The sequence below is a fragment of the Raphanus sativus genome, chromosome 4 (assembly GCF_000801105.2).
Source record: "Raphanus sativus cultivar WK10039 chromosome 4, ASM80110v3, whole genome shotgun sequence".
NCBI classification, from domain to species: Eukaryota; Viridiplantae; Streptophyta; class Magnoliopsida; order Brassicales; family Brassicaceae; genus Raphanus; species Raphanus sativus.
The window spans coordinates 19,334,488-19,354,652 of record NC_079514.1 but is presented as its reverse complement, the minus strand read 5'-3'; the positions used below and the strand labels follow the sequence as shown (position 1 = coordinate 19,354,652).

Genomic DNA, 20,165 nt, shown 5'->3' with positions numbered 1-20,165 from the left:
CTATGATAAAGGAGCCTCATGCATAGCCAAACTTCGCAATGGAATTGGAGGCGATTAAAACACTGTTGATTTGCTTTCCAGAATTCAAGATATCTTATATCCCGAGAACTCAAAATGAAATAACGAACTTTTTAGTTAAGACTATTAGATCTTCTATCGAAAATTGTGCTACATTGGTTATTCTGTTCCGGATTGATTACCTAGATCACTTCAAAATTAAGTAATAGAATAACTGTTTTTCGAAAAGAGAAAAAATCAAACAAAAAGTTCAGTCAAAAAAGGATTAGCCAAACTAGCCCAAAATTAGGAATCTGATATACAATATTTTAGATAGATATATAGTCGAAAATGAGATAAAGAAACATAAAATATCATTATCAAAAACACATACAATTCCAAAAAGACAGAATTGAATTCTAAAAAAATAAATAGATCGACATGTCCATACATATCTGTTTCTAAAAAAGGAATGGATATAAACTACGTACGTAGACACAATAGATGCATTATACAAATATATGAGCGGTACAATGACAAGAAAGAAAATACTAAACATGTGGCCTTTATACCTCTAGGGCCGTATAGATTAATATATGCATGTATACGTCAATGTTATACTATCAAAACTGGAGCTTTTAAGGGAATTTACATATATATCGTTTTACTTTTTTTTTTGCTTCTTCTTCTTATAGCTGAGTAAAACTCAAAGCCGCCGTACAGTTTACAAAAGCAGAATTTACAAAAGCAGATAAGAAATTGACAGCGGAAGAGGACATCATCACTCATCATCTTCCTTTTTTCGCTTATCGAACAATTTATATATATATATATATACAAATATATATATTTCTCATATTTTTCTGATTTTGGCCTATAAAACGACATAAATAATATTCTTGTTATTACATTTTTTCAATTATAAATATTATTTAGCAGTTGACGAAAAAAAATTGTAAATATTATTTATGTCGTTTTATAGGAACCGAAATCAGAAAAATCAGACTACTTTTTCATTTAAGTTTGGAAGGAAGGAGTAAAACGTATGGAGAAGAAAGCGGACACGTGGCGACCTGGGGGCCTTGTAACGACATGAAAAAAAGCATAAGAAGCAAGTTTCAAATCACATCGTTAGGCCCATAGCCGCTTGGCGCTGTCGTCTTCGTCTTCGTCTTCGTCCTCTTTCACTTCCTCTCATTTGTTACTCCTTTTTATTAGTGGAGAATTCGCTGGAAGTTGAATATTATCGATTCCTCGATGGAGGTAACTTGAGCTAGATTCAGCTTCTATTTTAATGGTGTTTTCTAACTAATGATCAGTATAATTCTCTGACGTTTTTATTCCTTTTGATAATTGTTCCCTGGGTTTTGAAAAAAAAAAGTCTCTTTTCTCTGGATTTCTAGGTCTAGGGTTTCACTAATTGATATATTGCTTGAGCTATAGGTAAGTTTATTCCTTCCTAGATCTACGTATTGCAAATTAGCTTCTATTGGTTGTGAATGTTATGATTCCAAGAAAACAATCTAGGTTTCTCTGGTTTTGTTAGTTTCTTGTTTTGTAAGCTAAGTGAGGTTTGGGTATTTGATTCTTGAGGTCAATTATTGTGGTTCGTTTATATTATGTCTCAGGAGATATGGGTGATGATCACAGTAAAGAGATAAGACGTTCGTCTTCGATTCCAAGTGAAAATGCTGAAGCTAGGATGAAGTTTGCGTCGGTGGATGCTTTATCAGAGTTAGTGTGGTCTCCTCGCAACGGCCTTAGCCTTAGATGTGCTGATTTTAGTCTCACGGGTAAAGCGAAACTACTCTCTCCTAGTGTCTTTGATGATATAGCACAAACCGACAACAACATGGAGTCTCATTCCAAAAGCAATCATAGTATCCAACACCAAGAAGAAGGAGAAGCCGGTTACCGTATAAACAAAGCGTGTAGCGGAAGGAGTAATGAAAAGAACAGAGCATTGTCAGGTTGCTCAATGATCATTTTTGCGTGTTTGTGGAACTGTCTTTTAATAGCTTCGAGTAATGAGAGTTCTTGTGTGTTTTTTTTTTGCAGGGGTTGGTGGTTCAGGTGAGGATACCAAACCTGAAAGAGAAGAGATGGATAAGGATAAGGTTGAAACCAATGATGATTTTGAAGAAGCAGAGACAAGAGTAGGAACTTCCAAAAGATCTTTAGGTGAAAATTACTAAATAAAGTTTAATGCTATTTTTTAATTTTATTTTATTGTCACTTATGGATATATCAACATCGAGTAGATAGTCCAAGAGGTATTAGAGGAGAAACCGAAGCTTTGTTGGCAAATGAACAGTTGAGGTTGGATAGAGCTGGATCTCAAGAGGAACCTAGAGATGTTGATGCTGACCCTGTAGAAGCAACGGATGAGAACGACCTCCCAAGTCCTGATAGTAAGGCGCTGGTGGCATGTGAGAGCAAAGGGGAATGCTTGCCGCAAGATGAGACAGATGCTGAAAAGGCCGGACCCAGTGGGTGTCTTACCAAAGCAAAAGGGAAAGAAAAAGTTTTATCTGATGGAAACTCTGATGAGGATGAGAGTTTTGGGAGTGTAGAAAGTTGCAACAGTGCTGGTTTGCTCTCAAAGAAAAGACCAGGATTTGAGCAGCAGCTCATTCTTGGAACCAAACGGCTCAAAACTCTTGGCCAAGAATGTTTGGAATCAACAACATCGAAGCTCAATAATCAAGATAGTTCCTTTGTGAATTGGATATCAAACATGACTAAAGGAATCTGGAAAGGTAATGAAGCAGACAATTCTCCTCCTTTTGTGGCTCTTACCACCACATCAGATGCTAATGGTCAACAAGTAATGAGCGGATGCAGAAACACCGGTTTCCAGTCTTTTTTCCAGTCTATATATTGTCAGAAGAAAAGTGATCAAGGCGACGCTGTCCTGATGATTTCCTCAGACAATGCTTCTTTACAGGAACCTCCTGAACAATGTCTCAATACTAAAGGAAATCACGTGTCTTCATCTGGCACAGTTAGATTAAACCAGACGAGAGAAATGTTTCACGACGATAAAGAGCCAAACATCTCTTTGTTACCACCTCTTAGTAAGTCTAAGCCGCCGAGTGGTGAAGGAGATGAGAAGATTGTTCAATCTTTAACCAACAAGAACTCTGGTCTCGAAAGTTTGTGGATAAGCCGGTTCTCTTCTAAAACTTCTTTCCCTCAGAAACAAGATCTCATCACTAAGGAAGTGGCCAATGTTTCATCCTCAGATGCGGTTAAACCCCTGATTCTTCCCATAATATCTTCACTGAGAGTAGAGTCTTCGGAAGCAATGGCTTCTTTGTTGGCAAGAAGATTAGAGGCAATCAAACACATGCTGCTGCCTACAGGATCTTTAGCTGAGTACACAGAGGAAAGAGATAGGAATCTAATCTGTTTCTACTGCGGTAAAAAGAGTCACCGTTTACAGGAATGTTTGGAAGTAACTGACACTGAGCTCAGAGATCTCGTCCGGAACATAAGTGCTCGGAACGGAAGAGAAGAAGCTTCAACTCTATGCATTAGATGTTTTCAGCTAAGTCACTGGGCTGCAACATGCCCAGATGCTCCTCCACCGTACAGTTTAGGACCTGAAGATAGATCTGTGAAGCACTCTTTGGCTTCTACCTCTGGGCCGAAACTGCCTTTCAGCGGTTTCACAGACGTACCAGAGGCGGTCTTTGAAGCTGTTCAAGTGCTTCGGTTGACCCGCACGGACGTTCTCAAGTACGATTCAGTTCAATACGACTGTTTCACCTGTCACATCGTGATAATTATACTTTTGAATTTTCATTTCAGATGGATAAACAGCAAGAAGCCTGTATCGGGTCTTGAAGGGTTCTTCTTGAGATTAAGGCTGGGGAAATGGGCAGAAGGGCTTGGAGGAACCGGGTATCACGTAGCCCGCATTGAAGGCATGCTTGCAAAATCACTCTACTCTAAGTCGCGTTTTACTCGAATCTTTGTGACTCATTTTTTTTTGTTTTAACTACATATCTAGATGCCACAGATGGACAAAGCTCAAAGCAACATCCAGTGAAAAGCTCAGTCTCGGTCAAAGTTGGAGGGATGGTTTGCTTTGTTGAGTCTCAGTTTATCTCAAACCACGACTTTCTTGAGGTAAATCATTCCCATATTTGTTAGTTATAAGAATGTTAATTTTTTTTTTTTTTTTTAGTCATACTATGGTGTGAAGAGTTTAATTTTGTTGTTTCTGTATGATTTAAAGAGTTTTCATTTTCTGGATATTTGGTATTGCTTATCTGATGAGCAGGAGGAGTTGCTGGCATGGTGGAAGAGCGCTGGAAAAAGTGCCGGGAAACGTGGAGGTGACGATATCCCGATGGCAGAGGGACTTAGTCGGAAAATTCAGCAGAGAAAGATGTTAGGCATTTAGGATATTTGTTAAACAGATAATACAGTGCTTGTTTCGAGGAAACCTGCGTATTTATTTATTTAAATATAGGTTTTGTATCTTTTTGTAATCTATACGTTTATCTTTTGGGTTGGTGGAGGAATGTGAGAGTAAACCTTTTGGCCGACTGCGACCAAGACGCTTTGAAGTATCCGAAAAATCTGGAACCTGGGTAATATGAAAATTTTTGAGATACAAGTTTCTTCTTCAACAAATACATCTGTTAAAATCACTTGAACATTTGTTTAATTAGATTTTACGTGACTATATAAATCTTGTATATCAGGACTGATCATTTCTTCACTATCCAATGTATTTTAAAATAGTGACAATTTTTTTTTTAACAAGAAACTTTATTCTAATTCGTGTTTTTATTGTTCGCGTATTAGAGTATCCCCATTAGTTTAGATCTACACATGGATATCTAAACTAGAAATTATTAATATTTAATAAACTATAGTTATTCAATTAAAATTTAGTTTGTTAAAACATTAGAACCAGTTGCACATCAACACATGTAGATCTAGATATCTCAAAGCATGAGTGCAGAGATATTATCTACTTTCTCTCACGTATTTTTCTAATTTTCTTTTTTTTTCTAAATTGTCGAGATATTCATTAGATCCTACCAATTAAAATGCTTTTACAATATCTCAAAAATGGCTAACCTAAACTTATTTAGGTCTTTTGTGCACATATTTATTTTTTCTATGTTTCGAATATACTCTTTTTATTTTTTTGGTGTCACGTCACCATTTTAAGATGGCAATCTTCTTGTTGCACCACAAAGTAGTTTTTATAGCAGTTTAAATTATCTTGAGCTTACAATTTCTTTTTGTCTGTACATATCATTTTATTTTTGAGATAATTAGTCTCTATACTCCAATATGAGACCCCTTTAAACTCAACAAATCCTTTCTGATTTTAACCCTCCACCTATGTTTGCAATCCTCCTATAGCTGTGTCAGTTCGTGTCAGTTTGTGTGTCAGCTTATGTTATCACTTTATCTCATAGACATAAATCTATATCTCTTAACAAAATATCACTCATCGAATAGAAGAAAAAAATCAAAAGAGAAAAAAAGAGAGAAAATAATCAAATATTTGTAAAATCTAAATATGAAGAAGAAGAAGAATCAAAGATAAAGATGAACTCAACCAACTTCTGTCATTTGAAGCCACAGCTGCCGAAACGAAATCATTCTCGTTTTCTTTTCCACTTATTCACAAATAATTTTATTTGTTTAGCATTTATCTCTTAGAGTTATTTTTTATTTGTAATATTTTATTTTATAAGTTTGATTTGATTTTTCACTTTGTTGCTTCTAAGATTATTGGTTTAAGATTTGTTATCTGGTACATTTGTTTTATAAATTGTTGTTATCTGATAAATTATTTGATATTTGGTACATATTTTGTTAGCTGATACAAAAATTTCTCATTAATTGATATACAGTTTGTATGTCTGACAAATAATTTGTCACAAATGGTATCACAACTTGTAAATTATTTGATATTTGGTTTGGTGGCAGACAAAATAGGTTAATACATGGTGTGTGAGTTAATACGTTATTTGATAAATTGTTTGTTATCTGATAAATGATTTGTTGTTTGGTGTATATATATGATAAAAGATTGTTTAATAAATGGTTTATTATCTATAGAATATTTGTTACAAATCTTTGGCTCAGATACACCCAAACCAAACCGTAATTAAGACCATGCACCTTTCATTAAGAAAACTAAAATCATTCTCGATTTACCCATATTGTAATAAAATTGAGTTATTAATCTTTTAGATAACTTTTCTTTTAACCTCTTACATTTACTCATAGCACCTATGAATTGTAATAGACTCTAATAAATGTTATGAGGCTGTGCAGTGAATTTTATGTTTTTTCTGCAAATAATTTTGTAACTTCTAACTTTTCCAATATCTTATCATTCCAGATCCGCTTTAAGTTCTTATTTGATAACGAGGCCGAGATTTTTGATCATATATCCGGTGATCAGTAGGGGACGAGATAGAAGATGACCGCTTGAGAGTATGACTGGATTTGTCTTCAAGACATTGTTTTTTAAAAACAAATTAGCCTTTATGTTAACTCAATCAATACTTTGGAGTTCTTCACTATGTTATTAGATACATGGTTGGTAGATGAAACATGACATGTTAGTTGTTACATTTTCTTTGGTACTTGATTTACTAGCTGATACATTAGTTGTTAGTGGATGCATATTTTCGTAGTAGATACATTATTTATTTATCATGTCTGTTATTGATTATTTTAACAATCTACACATAATTATGATCACTTAACAAAACATGTTGTATGATTTCTTAGATGATATTAGGGTCGAGACATGGTTTATGAGTTAATACAATGTATGATAAATGAGTTGCTATCTGATAAATAATTTGTTATCGGGTACATGTTTTTGTTAACCGGTTAATGGTCCGATACATTATTTGTGAGTCAGTATCTTGTTTGATAAATAGTTTGTTACATGATAATTTGTTATCCGAAACATGTTTTGTTAGGCGATAAATAGTTGATCATTTCATGGTTCGCGATTTATCACATGATACATGGTTTGATAGTTCTTATAGCCGACACTGATACAATATTATAAAGTTTACTGACTATGATGATGAATGAGAATTTACGTCTAATATTTTTTTTTAAAAAAACATATGTAATATTTAATAATCATTCTTTGATCCAAAAACTGTTAAAAATGTTAGTGTTAACTGATAAATGTGATTTCATCAGCTTCAAACAATGTACCGACTAACAAACATTTATCAGCTAACAATAGTCATAATCTCTTTGTTATATATGACCAATAAATGTATCAATATTTATTATTCTTTTTACATAATAAAATTTATATTAACCAGTTATAGTTATGTGTAGAGGGCCAAAAAAACACTGCCACAGATAATAGTGAATACCCATTTTTTGGTATTAAACAATGTATCATGTAACAAACCACCTAACAACTAACAAATTATGTATCGAACAATCTATTCGCTTACAAATCATGTTCCAATTAATAATTCATCTACCAGCTCCTGAAAACTATTCTGCAACATCTTGAAATCGTTTATCAATTAGCCACAACGTACTTATAACAACTAAAAATATAGGTATTCAGAACTACCATACAAAATTGGAGATCCGCTAAACTAAATAATATCTGGTAACTAATAAAATATTGATTAACAAAGATGTTATTTTGATTTGAAAATAAAACTTTATGAACTCCTAGTCACATCCTTTTGAGCTGTGGTTGATGAGAAAACAACACAACCACTATTGTAACTGGAAACTTAAGTTGGATTGTGATTCCAAAATGAAAACAAAAACCTCAATTCATATATTGATCGAGAATTTATATTATGAAGACAAGGAGCTTGGCAGATGATTGAATCAGAAACGTAAATTAGTACAAGTTGATTAATCTAAAAAAATAATAGATGCAACGACATTTCTGTTGAAGATTTGATTTCGCAGCAAATTAAATTTTAAAGAAAAGATTGTTATGATTTGTTTTTTAAGGAGAATTGTTTGGATTTTAGATTAGAATTTTCAGAGATGAGAGGAGAAGAAAAAGAGAACTTGAATTTAGAAAGATAATTTTTTAAGAAGATAAAAGAAAAAAAAATCGATAAAGAGAAAATAGATGAGTGGTTGAGAATGAAACCTTAAAATTAACTAAAAAAAGATGTGGAAGAGAAGATTCTAGTTGACACCTCTACAATCCTGACACACATATCTTCCAACTGCTGTGTCAGAAGCTGTCATCAGAAGACAAGGATATTCTCGTCCGATGTTGAACATAATTGTGTATTTTTTGCTTTGGTTGTCACTCAGAGTGTAAGTCTCTAATTTGAGCTTTAATTAGGTATATTCTCATAATTCACCCTTTATTTTTTAACCTGCAAAACACAGTAAATTAACTCCACATCATATTATGTATTAGATATTATTTTCTATTCTTTTGGTAACTAATTATTTTTTAATTCCTAATATGAAATTTTGTTTGCATTCACAATTATCCTTCTCTCAGACCAAATACCACACAATCATTTTGAATTTACAATTTCCTTTTTTGTATTCACATCATCTCATTTTTAACCTGCAAGATACAGTAAATTACACTACAAGAAAATACGCTGATTCTGAGGGAAATACCGAGGAAAAATGAGTTCCTCGGAAAATTTCTGACAAAATATCGAGGAAATACCGAGGAAACCAAGAAATGGGGTTTTCTCGAAATTTCCTCACTATTTTTTGAGGAAATTTCGAGGAAGACCAACTTCCTCGGTATTTTCGAGGGAATACCGAGGAAACCATGGTCGTCGAAAAAAATCGACGAATATTTCTAATATTTCGACGACATCTTGTAGCCGTTAGAGAGCCGTTGGGAGAGCCGTTGGGGGATTTAAACTATTTCGAGGAAATTTCGAGGAAATGTCTGTTTCCCTCGAAATTTCCTCGAAATTTCCTCAGTATGCCGGGAGGATTTCATCTATAAATACAGTCACCTCTCTTCCTCTTCATTCACTCCATTTCTTTTCTTCTTCTCTCCTAGTCTCACGAATTTGATTCCAAAAAAACATGTCTTCTTCAAATTATTTTCGTTCTTGGATGGATCGACCTCATTTGGATCCGGACACGAGATTGCTTACGGAAGAATACAATCAAGGTATAATCGAGTTCATGAGGGTAGCTCGCAAACAACCGGAAGCAGAAACAGGTAAGTTAAGATGTCCTTGCTCTAATTGTAAAAATAGAAAAGTTATTAAAGAGTGGGATGTTTGGACTCATCTATTATTGAGTGGGTTTACACGAAGTTACAAAATTTGGTATCATCATGGGGAAACTGATTATGAACTTGGTAGTACTAGCGAACCTCAGCCGGCGGTTAGATTAGAAGAACCAATTAGGGCGGATGTAGATTATGGTGTAGGTACTGAGCAGATGATAAATGATCATTTTAGAGGGGAAGATTTACCCAATGCAGAAGCTAGGAGATTTTATGAAATGTTGGATGCTGGAAAGCAACCATTGTACGAAGGTTGCAGAGATGGTCATTCAGCTTTATCATCTGCTATGAGACTGATGGGCATTAAAACAGATTATAACTTGGCTGAAGACTGTGTGGATGCGATAGCTAATTCTGTTAAAGGTATTCTACCTGAGGATAATGTAGCTCCAGGTTCATACTACGAGGTTCAAAAACTCGTAGCTGGGATTGGTTTATCTTATCAGGTAATAGATGTATGCAGCGATAACTGCATGATTTATTGGAGGGCGGATGATCAGCGGACTACATGCAAATTTTGTGGGAAGCCTCGTTATAAAGATACGAGTGGAAGAGTTCCAGTGCCATATAAAAAGATGTGGTATTTGCCTTTGACGGAAAGGTTGCAGAGGTTGTATCTTTCAGAACGCACAGCGCAACGAATGAGATGGCATGCGGAGCACTCAACAGATGGTGAGATTAGACATCCTTCAGATGCAAAAGCGTGGAAACATTTCCAATCAAAGTATCCCGACTTTGCGTATGAGAGAAGAAATGTCTACCTTGGATTATGTACTGATGGTTTAAGCCCGTATGGGAAGAGTGGAAGACAATATTCTCTATGGCCAGTCATTGTTACACCATACAACTTACCCCCAAACTTGTGCTTGCGACGAGAGTTTTTGTTTCTTTCCATTCTCGTTCCCGGACCAGAGCATCCTAAGAGATCACTTGATGTGTTTCTTCAGCCACTAATATATGAGTTGCAACAACTATGGGCTCAAGGTGCTGAAGCATACGATATTTCGTGTAAAGAAAACTTTCAAATGCGGGCAGTACTAATGTGGACAATAAGTGATTTTCCAGCATATGGTATGTTATCTGGATGGACAACGCATGGAAGGCTATCATGTCCATATTGTCAAGATAACACTGATGCTTTCCAACTAAAACACGGAAGGAAAACGTGTTGGTTTGACTGTCACAGGAGATTCCTACCACCTGATCATCCATATCGTAGGAGTAGGAATTTGTTTACGAAGAACAAGAAGGTGTTTGACAGTCCACCTGCGGAAATTAGTGGGAAAGGTTTAAAGACACAACTAAGAGATTTTGGTGCAGAAAGGACGCCAGACATCGGTGGACATGCGCGTTTTCCGGTAGATGCTGTTGGAAACCTACATAACTGGCACAAAAAAGTATATTCTGGGATCTTCCATACTGGGAGGATCATTTGCTAAGGCATAATTTAGATGTCATGCATATTGAGAAGAATTTTTTTGACAATCTCATGAACACGATCCTTAACGTTCAAGGTAAAACAAAGGATAACTTGAAGTCAAGACTGGATTTAGTCGATATATGTGCTCGTTCAGAACTTCATGTTGATGAGAATGGTAGGGCTCCTTTTCCCATATACCGACTTGATGCAGAAGGAAAAGATGCGTTCTTTGATTGGATTTCAAACGATGTGGAGTTTCCAGACGGTTACGCATCTAATTTGCGTAACTGTATCGACAGAAAGGAAGGAAAGTTTATTGGCTTAAAAAGTCACTATTGTCATGTGTTGATGCAGCGCTTACTTCCGTTTGCTTTCAAGGAACTATTACCACGAAATGTTTATGAAGCAATTGCAGGGATAAGTGCTTTCTTCCGCGATTTATGCGCCAGATCAGTGACTCTTGAAGGTATTGAAAATCTGAAGACTAACATAGCCGTGATTCAGTGCAACCTTGAGAAGATATTTCCTCCCTCATTTTTTTATGTTATGGAGCATCTTGTCATTCACTTGGCAAGAGAATTGGAACTTGGTGGTCCTGTGCAGTATAGATGGATGTATCTGTATGAGCGGTATATGTTCCATTTGAAGAAAATGGTGAAAAATCTAAGTAGGGTGGAAGGTTCTATAGTCGCACAGATGATCAATGAAGAAATTTCAAACTTTGCTGAGTACTACTTTCAGGCAGAAGTTCAGACCAAAAACAGAAGACCTGTTCGGCATGATGATAGAGGCGAACGGGCAACATACCATGTTACGGTTCCTGACATTTTCACAGATGTTGGACGACTTAGCGGAAAATCAAAGGACCGTCAACTTACTGAGCAGGAGCGCAGTCATTTGCAAACATATTTGCTCACCAACTGCGAAGATGTTCTTCAATATGAGAGGTAAGTTTATTATCTTACAAAATTTTATTTTAACAAATTAACATTTATATCTTAATTAATTACATTTTTGTCATCACAGTATTTTCATGGCAGAAAAGCGGTTCGAATATAGATACGCTACAGAGGCAGAACTAGAAGAAATGAAGCAAAGAGAATTTGCTGGATGGATGTTTACTTATGTGAGTGCCTTAAACAAATTAAAAAATCATTTATCACATATTTATACTCATATATATGTGCTATTAATAGGTGTCTGCTGGTTTGGCCAGAGGTGAAACATTTGATGATTGGATACGCGAGATGGTGGTTGGACCAAACTATGTTGTGAAGTCATATCCGAGATTTTGTACCCGAAGATATGCATTCACAACTGAAAAGACGAAACGTTCGCGTACGACCTATGATGCTGGCGTTTGTTCTGCATCGGGAGATGATGTATACTACGGACACATACATGAGATTTTGGAAATCAAGTATTTGGGCATGCTTGGATTGCGCTGTACTGTTTTCTATTGTGATTGGCACGACATCACTCCAGATCGAGGTGTGAGAACAGATGCATTTGGTGTTACATCAGTTAATTCGAGACGAAAGCTGCAATATTATGATCCTTTCATTCTTGCTTCTCAGGCCGATCATGTAAGTAAATGTTAATTATTCAGAATGATTGGTCATCATGTGTAATAATTTAAACTTGTACTAAAAATTTTAAAATGTTACAGGTTTGTTATATCAAGTACCCCCGGATAAGGAACAGAGATGATCCATGGGTTACTGTTACCAGACTCAACCCGAGAGGCCGAGTTCAGGGGAGTTCTGAGCTGGAAGACCCACTACAACCAATCACATCCAGTAACTTAAGTGCAGCAGAAGATGTAGCAGGAGTTGGCCTTGTAGTAGATTTCACCGACTTCGCAGAGGAAGCCGTCGTTCACGCACAGGATGAACCAGTTATTGGAGAGTTTCACCAAGATCCAGATTCAGATTCATCTGCTGATGATGACTCGGAATCAGAGTAGATTTTTTTTTTTTTAAATGAATTTCGAGGAAATTTCGAGGGAAATTAGGGTTTCCTTGAAATTTTCTTCGGAATGACCCTTAACGGTTTAGGGGTTTGATTCAAAACACCTTGTTCCTCGAAATTCTCTCGAAATATTTCGAGGAAATTTCGACGACCAAGATAATTTTAGGGGTTTGATTTAAAACACCTTGTTTCTTCGAAAATCCCTCGAAATATTTCGAGGAAGTTTCGAGGGAACAAAATTTTTTTTGTGCTTCCTCGAAATTCCCTCGAAATATTTCGAGGAAATTTCGAGGACCTCGAAAATTTTTGGTAGTTCCTCGAAATTCCCTCACAATATTTCGAGGGAATTTCGAGGAACAGGGGGTTTTAAACCGAAAACAACGTTTTGCGGATTGAATAACACATATATAACCTTCATTAAGTGTCTTAGCCAGATTATAAAGTCAAACTTTAGGGTTTTAACCCGAAAACAATGTTTTACGGATTGAGACGAAAACCACACAACATAAGATAAACACTTATATATTTTAATAAACGTTAAGGAAATACTTACAATAATTTTTGTAATTGTGTTATTTCATTGTTTATGATCATCTATACAAAGAAACCTCATTATTATGAATTACACTTGTATAAGAAATGACATAGGGGAAAAAATCGATGTTTTCAAAACCCCAAACCCTCTTTCCTCGAAATTTCCTCACAATATTGTGAGGAAATTTCGAGGAAAGTTTTCCTCAGACTGTTTTTCATTAACCAGACAACCCTAGCCGCCAATAAGAGAATTTCGAGGAAATTTCGACGACCACATTAAAAATTGTGAGGAAATTTCGACGGACCCTATCCGTCGGACCCCTCATAAATTAGGTTTTCATTCTTTTCTTCCCCATTTCTCTCCAATCGATCTTCCTCTCTTTCTTCCTCTCCGCCGCTCCTCTCCTTCTCCTCTCCTCTCTCTTCCTTGCGGCTCCTCTCCTTCTCCTCTCCTCTCTTCTCTCTTCCTCCACGGATCTCCTCTCCTCTCCTCTCTTCCTCTCGGCCTCCTTCCTCTCCTCTCTTCCTCTCCTCTCTTCCCATGTAAGTTCATCTCTTCTCTTCCTCTCTTCATAGATCTCGAAATTTAGGTTGTTAGATAGAAAATTCTAGGATTGAATGGATAGTTTAGGATTTGCATGTTTGAATTGTTGTTTGGATTGTTGGTATATTTTTTTTTTTTGATTTATTTTGTGTTTTTGATTTTTTAAAACGTTTTTTTTATTTTTTAAAACGTTTTTTGATTTTTTAAAACGTTTTTTTGATTTTTTAAAACGTTTTTTGATTTTTTAAAACGTTTTTTTTATTTTTAAAACGTTTTTTGATTTTTAAAACGTTTTTTTGATTTTTAAAACTATTTTTATATATTAAAACTATTTTGTTATTTATTAAATTATTTTTAATATATTAAAACTATTTTTGTAATTATTAAACTATTTTTAATATATTAAAACTTTTTTTTGTAATTATTAAACAATTTTTAATATATTAAAACTTTTTTGTAATTATTAAACAATTTTTAAATATTAAAAATATTTTTAATATATTTAAACTTTTTTGTAATCATTTAATAATTTATTAAAATATTTAAACTATTTTTTATATATTTAAACTTTTTTGTTATTATTAAACAATTTTAATATATTAACAAATTAAATAAATAATTGTATATATTAAATAAAATTTATTTATATAAAGGTCTCAAGAGGAACAGACCCGCTCTCGACAGCGTCGTGGTCGTGGTGGTTCGGGGAGCGGCTCCATTTCAGGTTCCGCATCGCCCTACAGCTCCTACCAGACATCTCCCTCTCCATTTCCCTCTCATTCTCCTCCCGCTCCCGGTGTGGCACCCACCCCTGCTCCTGCTCCTGCTCATCCGGCACTTCTGAGAGTTGCGGAGTTTGTTCGACAGCCGGGTCGTGACCATCTTCCATATCTCACTCAGTATCCATGTGGACGGGGTCAGACATGGTAATTAAACCTATTTTTCTTTCCTTAAAATTTGATTCATTTTAAATAATTAATTCTTTTTATTAGGTTCGACCGATCCGGGAACGAGATCAGCGGATGGATCAACAGTATGATGTACTCGTCCCTCGACAATGGACATCCGACTTTCACCGACTTCCCTCTCGAGAAGCAGCATATGTGGTTTCAACAGTTTGCGGTAAGTATTCTATTTTTTACTTATTTTTTTAATCTTTAATATTAATTTTCTACTAATTGTGTTTTATTTTCAGCAACAATTCAACTGGAATGCCGATGATACGTTGTTTATCTATTACCACTTCGTCCATAAAGTTATGGACAACTATGGGAAGCAGATGCACTCGTGGAAGAAGAAGTGAGAAATAAACAAGGTTCGTTTTTATTTATGAAACAATTTTTTAATTTATTAAAATATTTTTTTATTTATTTAACAATTTTTTTTTTAAAGGTTCCAAAGGGGATGGACCCCGTCGTCTGGCAGGAGTTGGGTGTGCATTGGAGTAAGAACGAAGTGATAGCAACTTCTTCCACCAACTCCACCAACCGCAAGAGCGACCGTAAGGGGAAGGGCATGTACATCCATAACTTGGGTGCTCAATCTTTAGCCAGTCTGGGGGATCGCTTGGTAAGCTTGTCGGTTTTTATTATATTATTTAAGATTCTAATATTTTTTTGTGCATTTCTTTTAATTACTAATGTTTGTTTAATTTATGTTTTTTTCAAGACGGAAGAAAATGAGGGGGAGCCGGTTGATCATCTCCGCCTAATAAAGACGGCGTATACCAACAAGAAGACCGGCGAGATTGATGATGGTGTTGTGAGGGATGTGGTCACCCTCATCGACAGTCAGATGGAACAGGAAGTGTCTCAGCTTCAAACCGAGGATGACGATTCGACGGGATCGACCGGTTTGCCTCGGGTTCGGATCAACCAAATCGTTGAAGCGGTAAGTTCATTTTTTAAAGTTCAATCCATTTTTTATATTATTTAATTTTGACACTTTCTTTTTCAGTCGGTTCCAAAGAAGAAGGGCCGTTTGTTCGGTTTGGCTCGTCGGTCTCCCTCGGTTCCGTCTGCTTCTGCACCACCACCGTCCTATGTTGATCAAGAAGTCCTTCTGAGTCAGATCAGGGACAAGGATGCTCGCATATCTGCGCTGGAGTCCATGGTGGCGAGTCAAGAGGCGGGCTGGGAGGCACAGAGGAAGCTGAATGTGCAAATGATGGCGATGATGAGGAGCATGAACCCGAACGCCAACGTGGACTTCCCGACCATGCCAGACCCGGACTTCCAAAACCCGTAGTTTAATTTCTTTCAAAAACTCGAAATGTTTTCTTTTGATTTGTATGACTTTGAATTTTAAATAATATGTTTTCAATTTAAATTTTAATTTTATATTTTCGAATTTAAATTTTAAAAATATTTTTTTTAAAAAAATAATTTTTTTAAAAAATATAATTTTTTTAAAAAATATAATTTTTTTAAAAAAAAATTATTTTCAATATATTCCGAGGAACAGCTGTCCTCGGTATATACCGAGGGAAGTGTTCCTCGGAATATTCCGAGGGACTGTTTCCTCGAAAATGTTCGAGGGCTGCTTTCCTCGAAAATTTTCGAGGAAACTGTCCCTCGAAATATTCCGAGGAACAATGGTCCTCGAAATGTTTCGAGGAAAACTTCCCTCGGAATTTTCCGACGAACTTTGTTTCCTCGAAAACATTCGTAGGTCTCTTTCCTCGGTATAATCCTCGGTATATACCGAGGGAATTGTTCCTCAATATATACCGAGGACCTCTTCGACGAAGAACAGTCCTCTAAATATCCTCGGAATTATGTTTCCTCGAAATTCCGTCACAAATTTTCGAGGAAATTTCGAGGGAAAATGAAATTTCGAGAAGTTTTTTTCGAGGGACATTTTCCTCGGTATTTCGTCGGAATACGCTTATTCCGACGAAATACCGAGGAAAAAGTCCCTCAGTATCAGCGTGTTTTCTTGTAGTGTTAGCTCCACATCATATTATGTATTAGATATTATTTATTTAAACTTCCAATATGGTACTTAATTTGCATTCACAACAATCTTTAATTTACAATCTCCTATTTTTATATGTACATGTCAACTCATTTTTCAACCTGCAAGAAACAATAGTAAACTAGCTCCGAATTTAATGATTTTGATTGGTAAACACCGCTTAACTGAAAAATGGCGGGAAAATAGTTAGACTAAAAAAAGAAAAACTAAATTGTGGAAAATTTTAAAATTTCTGAAATTACGGAATACATAGTAGACTAATTAAACTATTTTATAGGATATTTACTTAATTAATAAAAACAAATATCAACAATAATTATTATAAATGTGAAAATAACTAAAATTTATTTAAAATATTTCACTTCTTATCATCAATATTTAGTTTATTTCCAATATGTTTTTAATAATAGATTGACATCTTATAATAGCATAAAAAGACTATAGTATAATTTTATAATATTATAAAACAAATTATATTTTATTAAAAATGTTATTATAATATAATTTAATAATATGAAAGTGTTGATTTTGTAAATAATCTACTAAAACTTAATTTTCCACTTAATGACAGTTTCCTTTGTACTTTTCTTAGAGAAAATGAGAACTTACATTTTGCATTTTTTTCATTCCGCAACTTTTGTTGATTGGAAAAATAGTTCTGGAATCACGTAAAATGCTATTCCGCTTTTCCAAAAAGTTACCGATCAAAGCCTATGTGTTAAACATTATTTGTCTAAACTTCTAATGTGAAACTTTTTGCATTTTACAACAATCCTGCTCTTAAACCAAATACCACACAAAACCTTCGGTTTCCAGCTCTAGCAAAATCTGATACACATCTTGTATCAATGTAATCACCAACATGACTCTTCACGTAAGTCTTGTTAAACTATTAGGATCTATTCACCTAACCCAGCCCACCTTCATTCGAAGTTTAGTGAGTTATCGGAAAGGCTTAGAAGATTTGATATCAAACACGACGTGGTCATTCCTTGAGATTTTTCCTCCCTCACATGGTATCGAGATTGACCAACTTGCACCAGCTTTTCAATAGGTCAACCATCTTTTGATTTCTCCAGCTCAAACACGCATAATTATGGAGTTCTCTCTGGATGGTTAACCAAAAATGTACGTGCACTTTGAAACGTAGGTATCCAAATAAATTTGTATAAGCTCTTTTCACCTAATTTACTACCACAAACCTGGGTTGTAATAAAAAATTATGTGTGTTTAATCTATGTATTGTTGTTCGAGAGAAAATCTCGACACAAGTCTCTAACAGCTTTAATCATGAAGTCACCTAGAGGATGCTCCTCCCACAACTGAAGCTTCTAGGATTATTTTGAATGGTATCTACCACATACCTCTCCCTTCCAATATTGTTGATCGCCATCCTCAAATTTGAAGGGTATTTTGGTCTTTTGTAGATTATTTTGTCTACTCGGTTGTAATAAAAAAATTTGGGCTTTTTTAAACCATGTCCAACTTTTCCCATACTGATTAGTACGATAATGTCAAATTTGAACCTAATAGGCAAGCCTGCATTGATTTGCTATTGAGCTCCTTCCCAAAAAACACCTCATACTAATTAGAGTTGAACATCATATTATATTCTAGACATTATTTTTCTAAAAATCCTATATGGAACTTTGTTTGCATTCACAATAATTAGGAAATTTACCGCGTAATCTTTGTGTAAAGGCAAGCCTTTGGTTTTAGACTTATTTCCAAAAAAAGTATTGTACTAATCAGAGTTAACAACCTATTATATGTTAGACATTATTTATCTAAAATTTTAATGTGAGAATTTATTTGCATTCATAAGAAGCTAAGCATCTTCTCGAGTTGAAAGATGTCGAAATACATCTCGAAACTTTTGTTTACAATACGTTACCTATGTCTTGATCAGACATTTAAGAATCATATTAAGTATGGTAATGGTCAACTGTTTAGTAGGCAGTTCAGATATTTCCGTAATACGCAAATGCGCTATAGCATATTTTCAAAAAAAATCAAATATATTTAGTTCACGAGAGTAAATATATGATTTAAATAAGAAACGATTATAAAATCCGATATTGGCGAATAAGAGTCAGTTGAATGATATAAGGTCTTTTCACAGTAAATATACCTTTATTGCTTAAATTAACTTCATTAAAACTCATCATAAAAATAAACTACATAGTGAAAAACATCATAGTAAACTCGCCAGAAAGAAAAATAGCGGAGTTGAATAACAAATTTAGGAGTGTCAAAATGAGTTATAGCTCATGAGTTAACTCAGTTCAGCTCATTTTTTCATGAGTATGATCTCTATATTTTATGCTCATTTAATAAATGAGTTTATTGATCGAGCTTAAACAAAATCACGAGTTATATGAATGATCTTTAATGAACATGAGCCAACTCATTAGTTTATTCATTTTTATAATTGTAATTATATATATAACTTATATTTTCTTATGGAAAAGATAATTTCTATATTTATCATACTTATCTTTTAAAATTAAAATGTAAAATATACCTAAGTAATAAAGGAATAAAACTTTTAAAAGTTATCTATACTTTGTTCTCGATCATGGTTGTTTGGTTTTATGACCGACGACAATGGTAATATATTTTATATCTCAGATTAATTATTTATTTTTGTTATTATTTAACATGAAATGTTTATAAATGTTTTATTTTAATTTTATAATTTATATAGATGAAGACATTGAAGATGAAGACTCTCCCGAAGAATAGGGATTTAGACCATTGATTTTCGCGTTTTGCTTTAATTTAATTTATTTTAGAAGTTCGGTTTTATTATTTTTGTCATGGGTTGGTTTTTGTTTAGTATTTAATATTTATGTTTGGATTTTTAATATTTAAATTTTGAATAATATTATAAAAGTTATTTTATCATTGTTTAATATAATTTTATTATTATTATTTTATGTTATATCACGAGTTACCTCATTTAACTCATGATCTAGATGATATGAGTTCGAGCTTACATATTGAAGCTCATATAATAAATGAACTGAGTTGAGCTACCTCATGAAAGAGCTGAGCTCACTATGAGCTGAGCTAAGCGAGCTAACACATTTTGACCTAAACAAACTAAACACTATAGTTCGCTCTCTCTCTCTCTCTCTATATATATATATATTATTTTTGATATATACATCCTAAGCAAAAACTTTTTGACAACATAGCGAGTAAACTTGAAACAAATATATTTAAACAAAACTCCATCAGGCAATATTCAAAATACAAATAAAGATGATGTTTCAACAAAAATTGAGTAAAGCCCGAACTTTTGTTGACTTATTTAGATTATTAAGAAACTTACGATTGACTGACCAAATTAACACACCGTTAAACGAAAGTTAAGACAGCGTTAACCCAACGTTAACTGTTGGCGTTAAGTGAAACGACGTCGTTTGGTTTTATTCGATTTGAAAATAAAAATAAGT

General features: G+C 34.4%; 2 protein-coding genes across 3 annotated transcripts; both read left to right on the top strand.

The window, feature by feature from the left end:
- Window positions 1-1,086: 1,086 nt before the first annotated feature.
- LOC108848259 (uncharacterized) lies at window positions 1,087-4,553 on the top strand. Of its 2 annotated transcripts, none has more exons than XM_057009283.1 (7): window positions 1,087-1,260; window positions 1,626-1,967; window positions 2,056-2,178; window positions 2,259-3,738; window positions 3,811-3,926; window positions 4,013-4,131; window positions 4,286-4,553. In XM_057009283.1, the coding sequence occupies exons 2-7, from the start codon at window positions 1,631-1,633 to the stop codon at window positions 4,406-4,408; spliced, it is 2,298 nt and encodes a 765-aa protein (XP_056865263.1). In that variant the 5' UTR covers window positions 1,087-1,260; window positions 1,626-1,630; the 3' UTR covers window positions 4,409-4,553. The 2 variants fall into 2 exon arrangements, with proteins under 2 accessions (XP_056865263.1, XP_056865262.1); XM_057009282.1 differs by having other exon boundaries at window positions 1,117-1,260; window positions 1,629-1,967.
- A 10,852-nt stretch (window positions 4,554-15,405) lies between these two features.
- On the top strand, window positions 15,406-16,004 carry LOC130511479 (uncharacterized). Its single transcript, XM_057008505.1, has 2 exons — window positions 15,406-15,618; window positions 15,685-16,004. The coding sequence occupies exons 1-2, from the start codon at window positions 15,523-15,525 to the stop codon at window positions 15,973-15,975; spliced, it is 387 nt and encodes a 128-aa protein (XP_056864485.1). The 5' UTR covers window positions 15,406-15,522; the 3' UTR covers window positions 15,976-16,004.
- The last annotated feature ends 4,161 nt before the right edge of the window (window positions 16,005-20,165 follow it).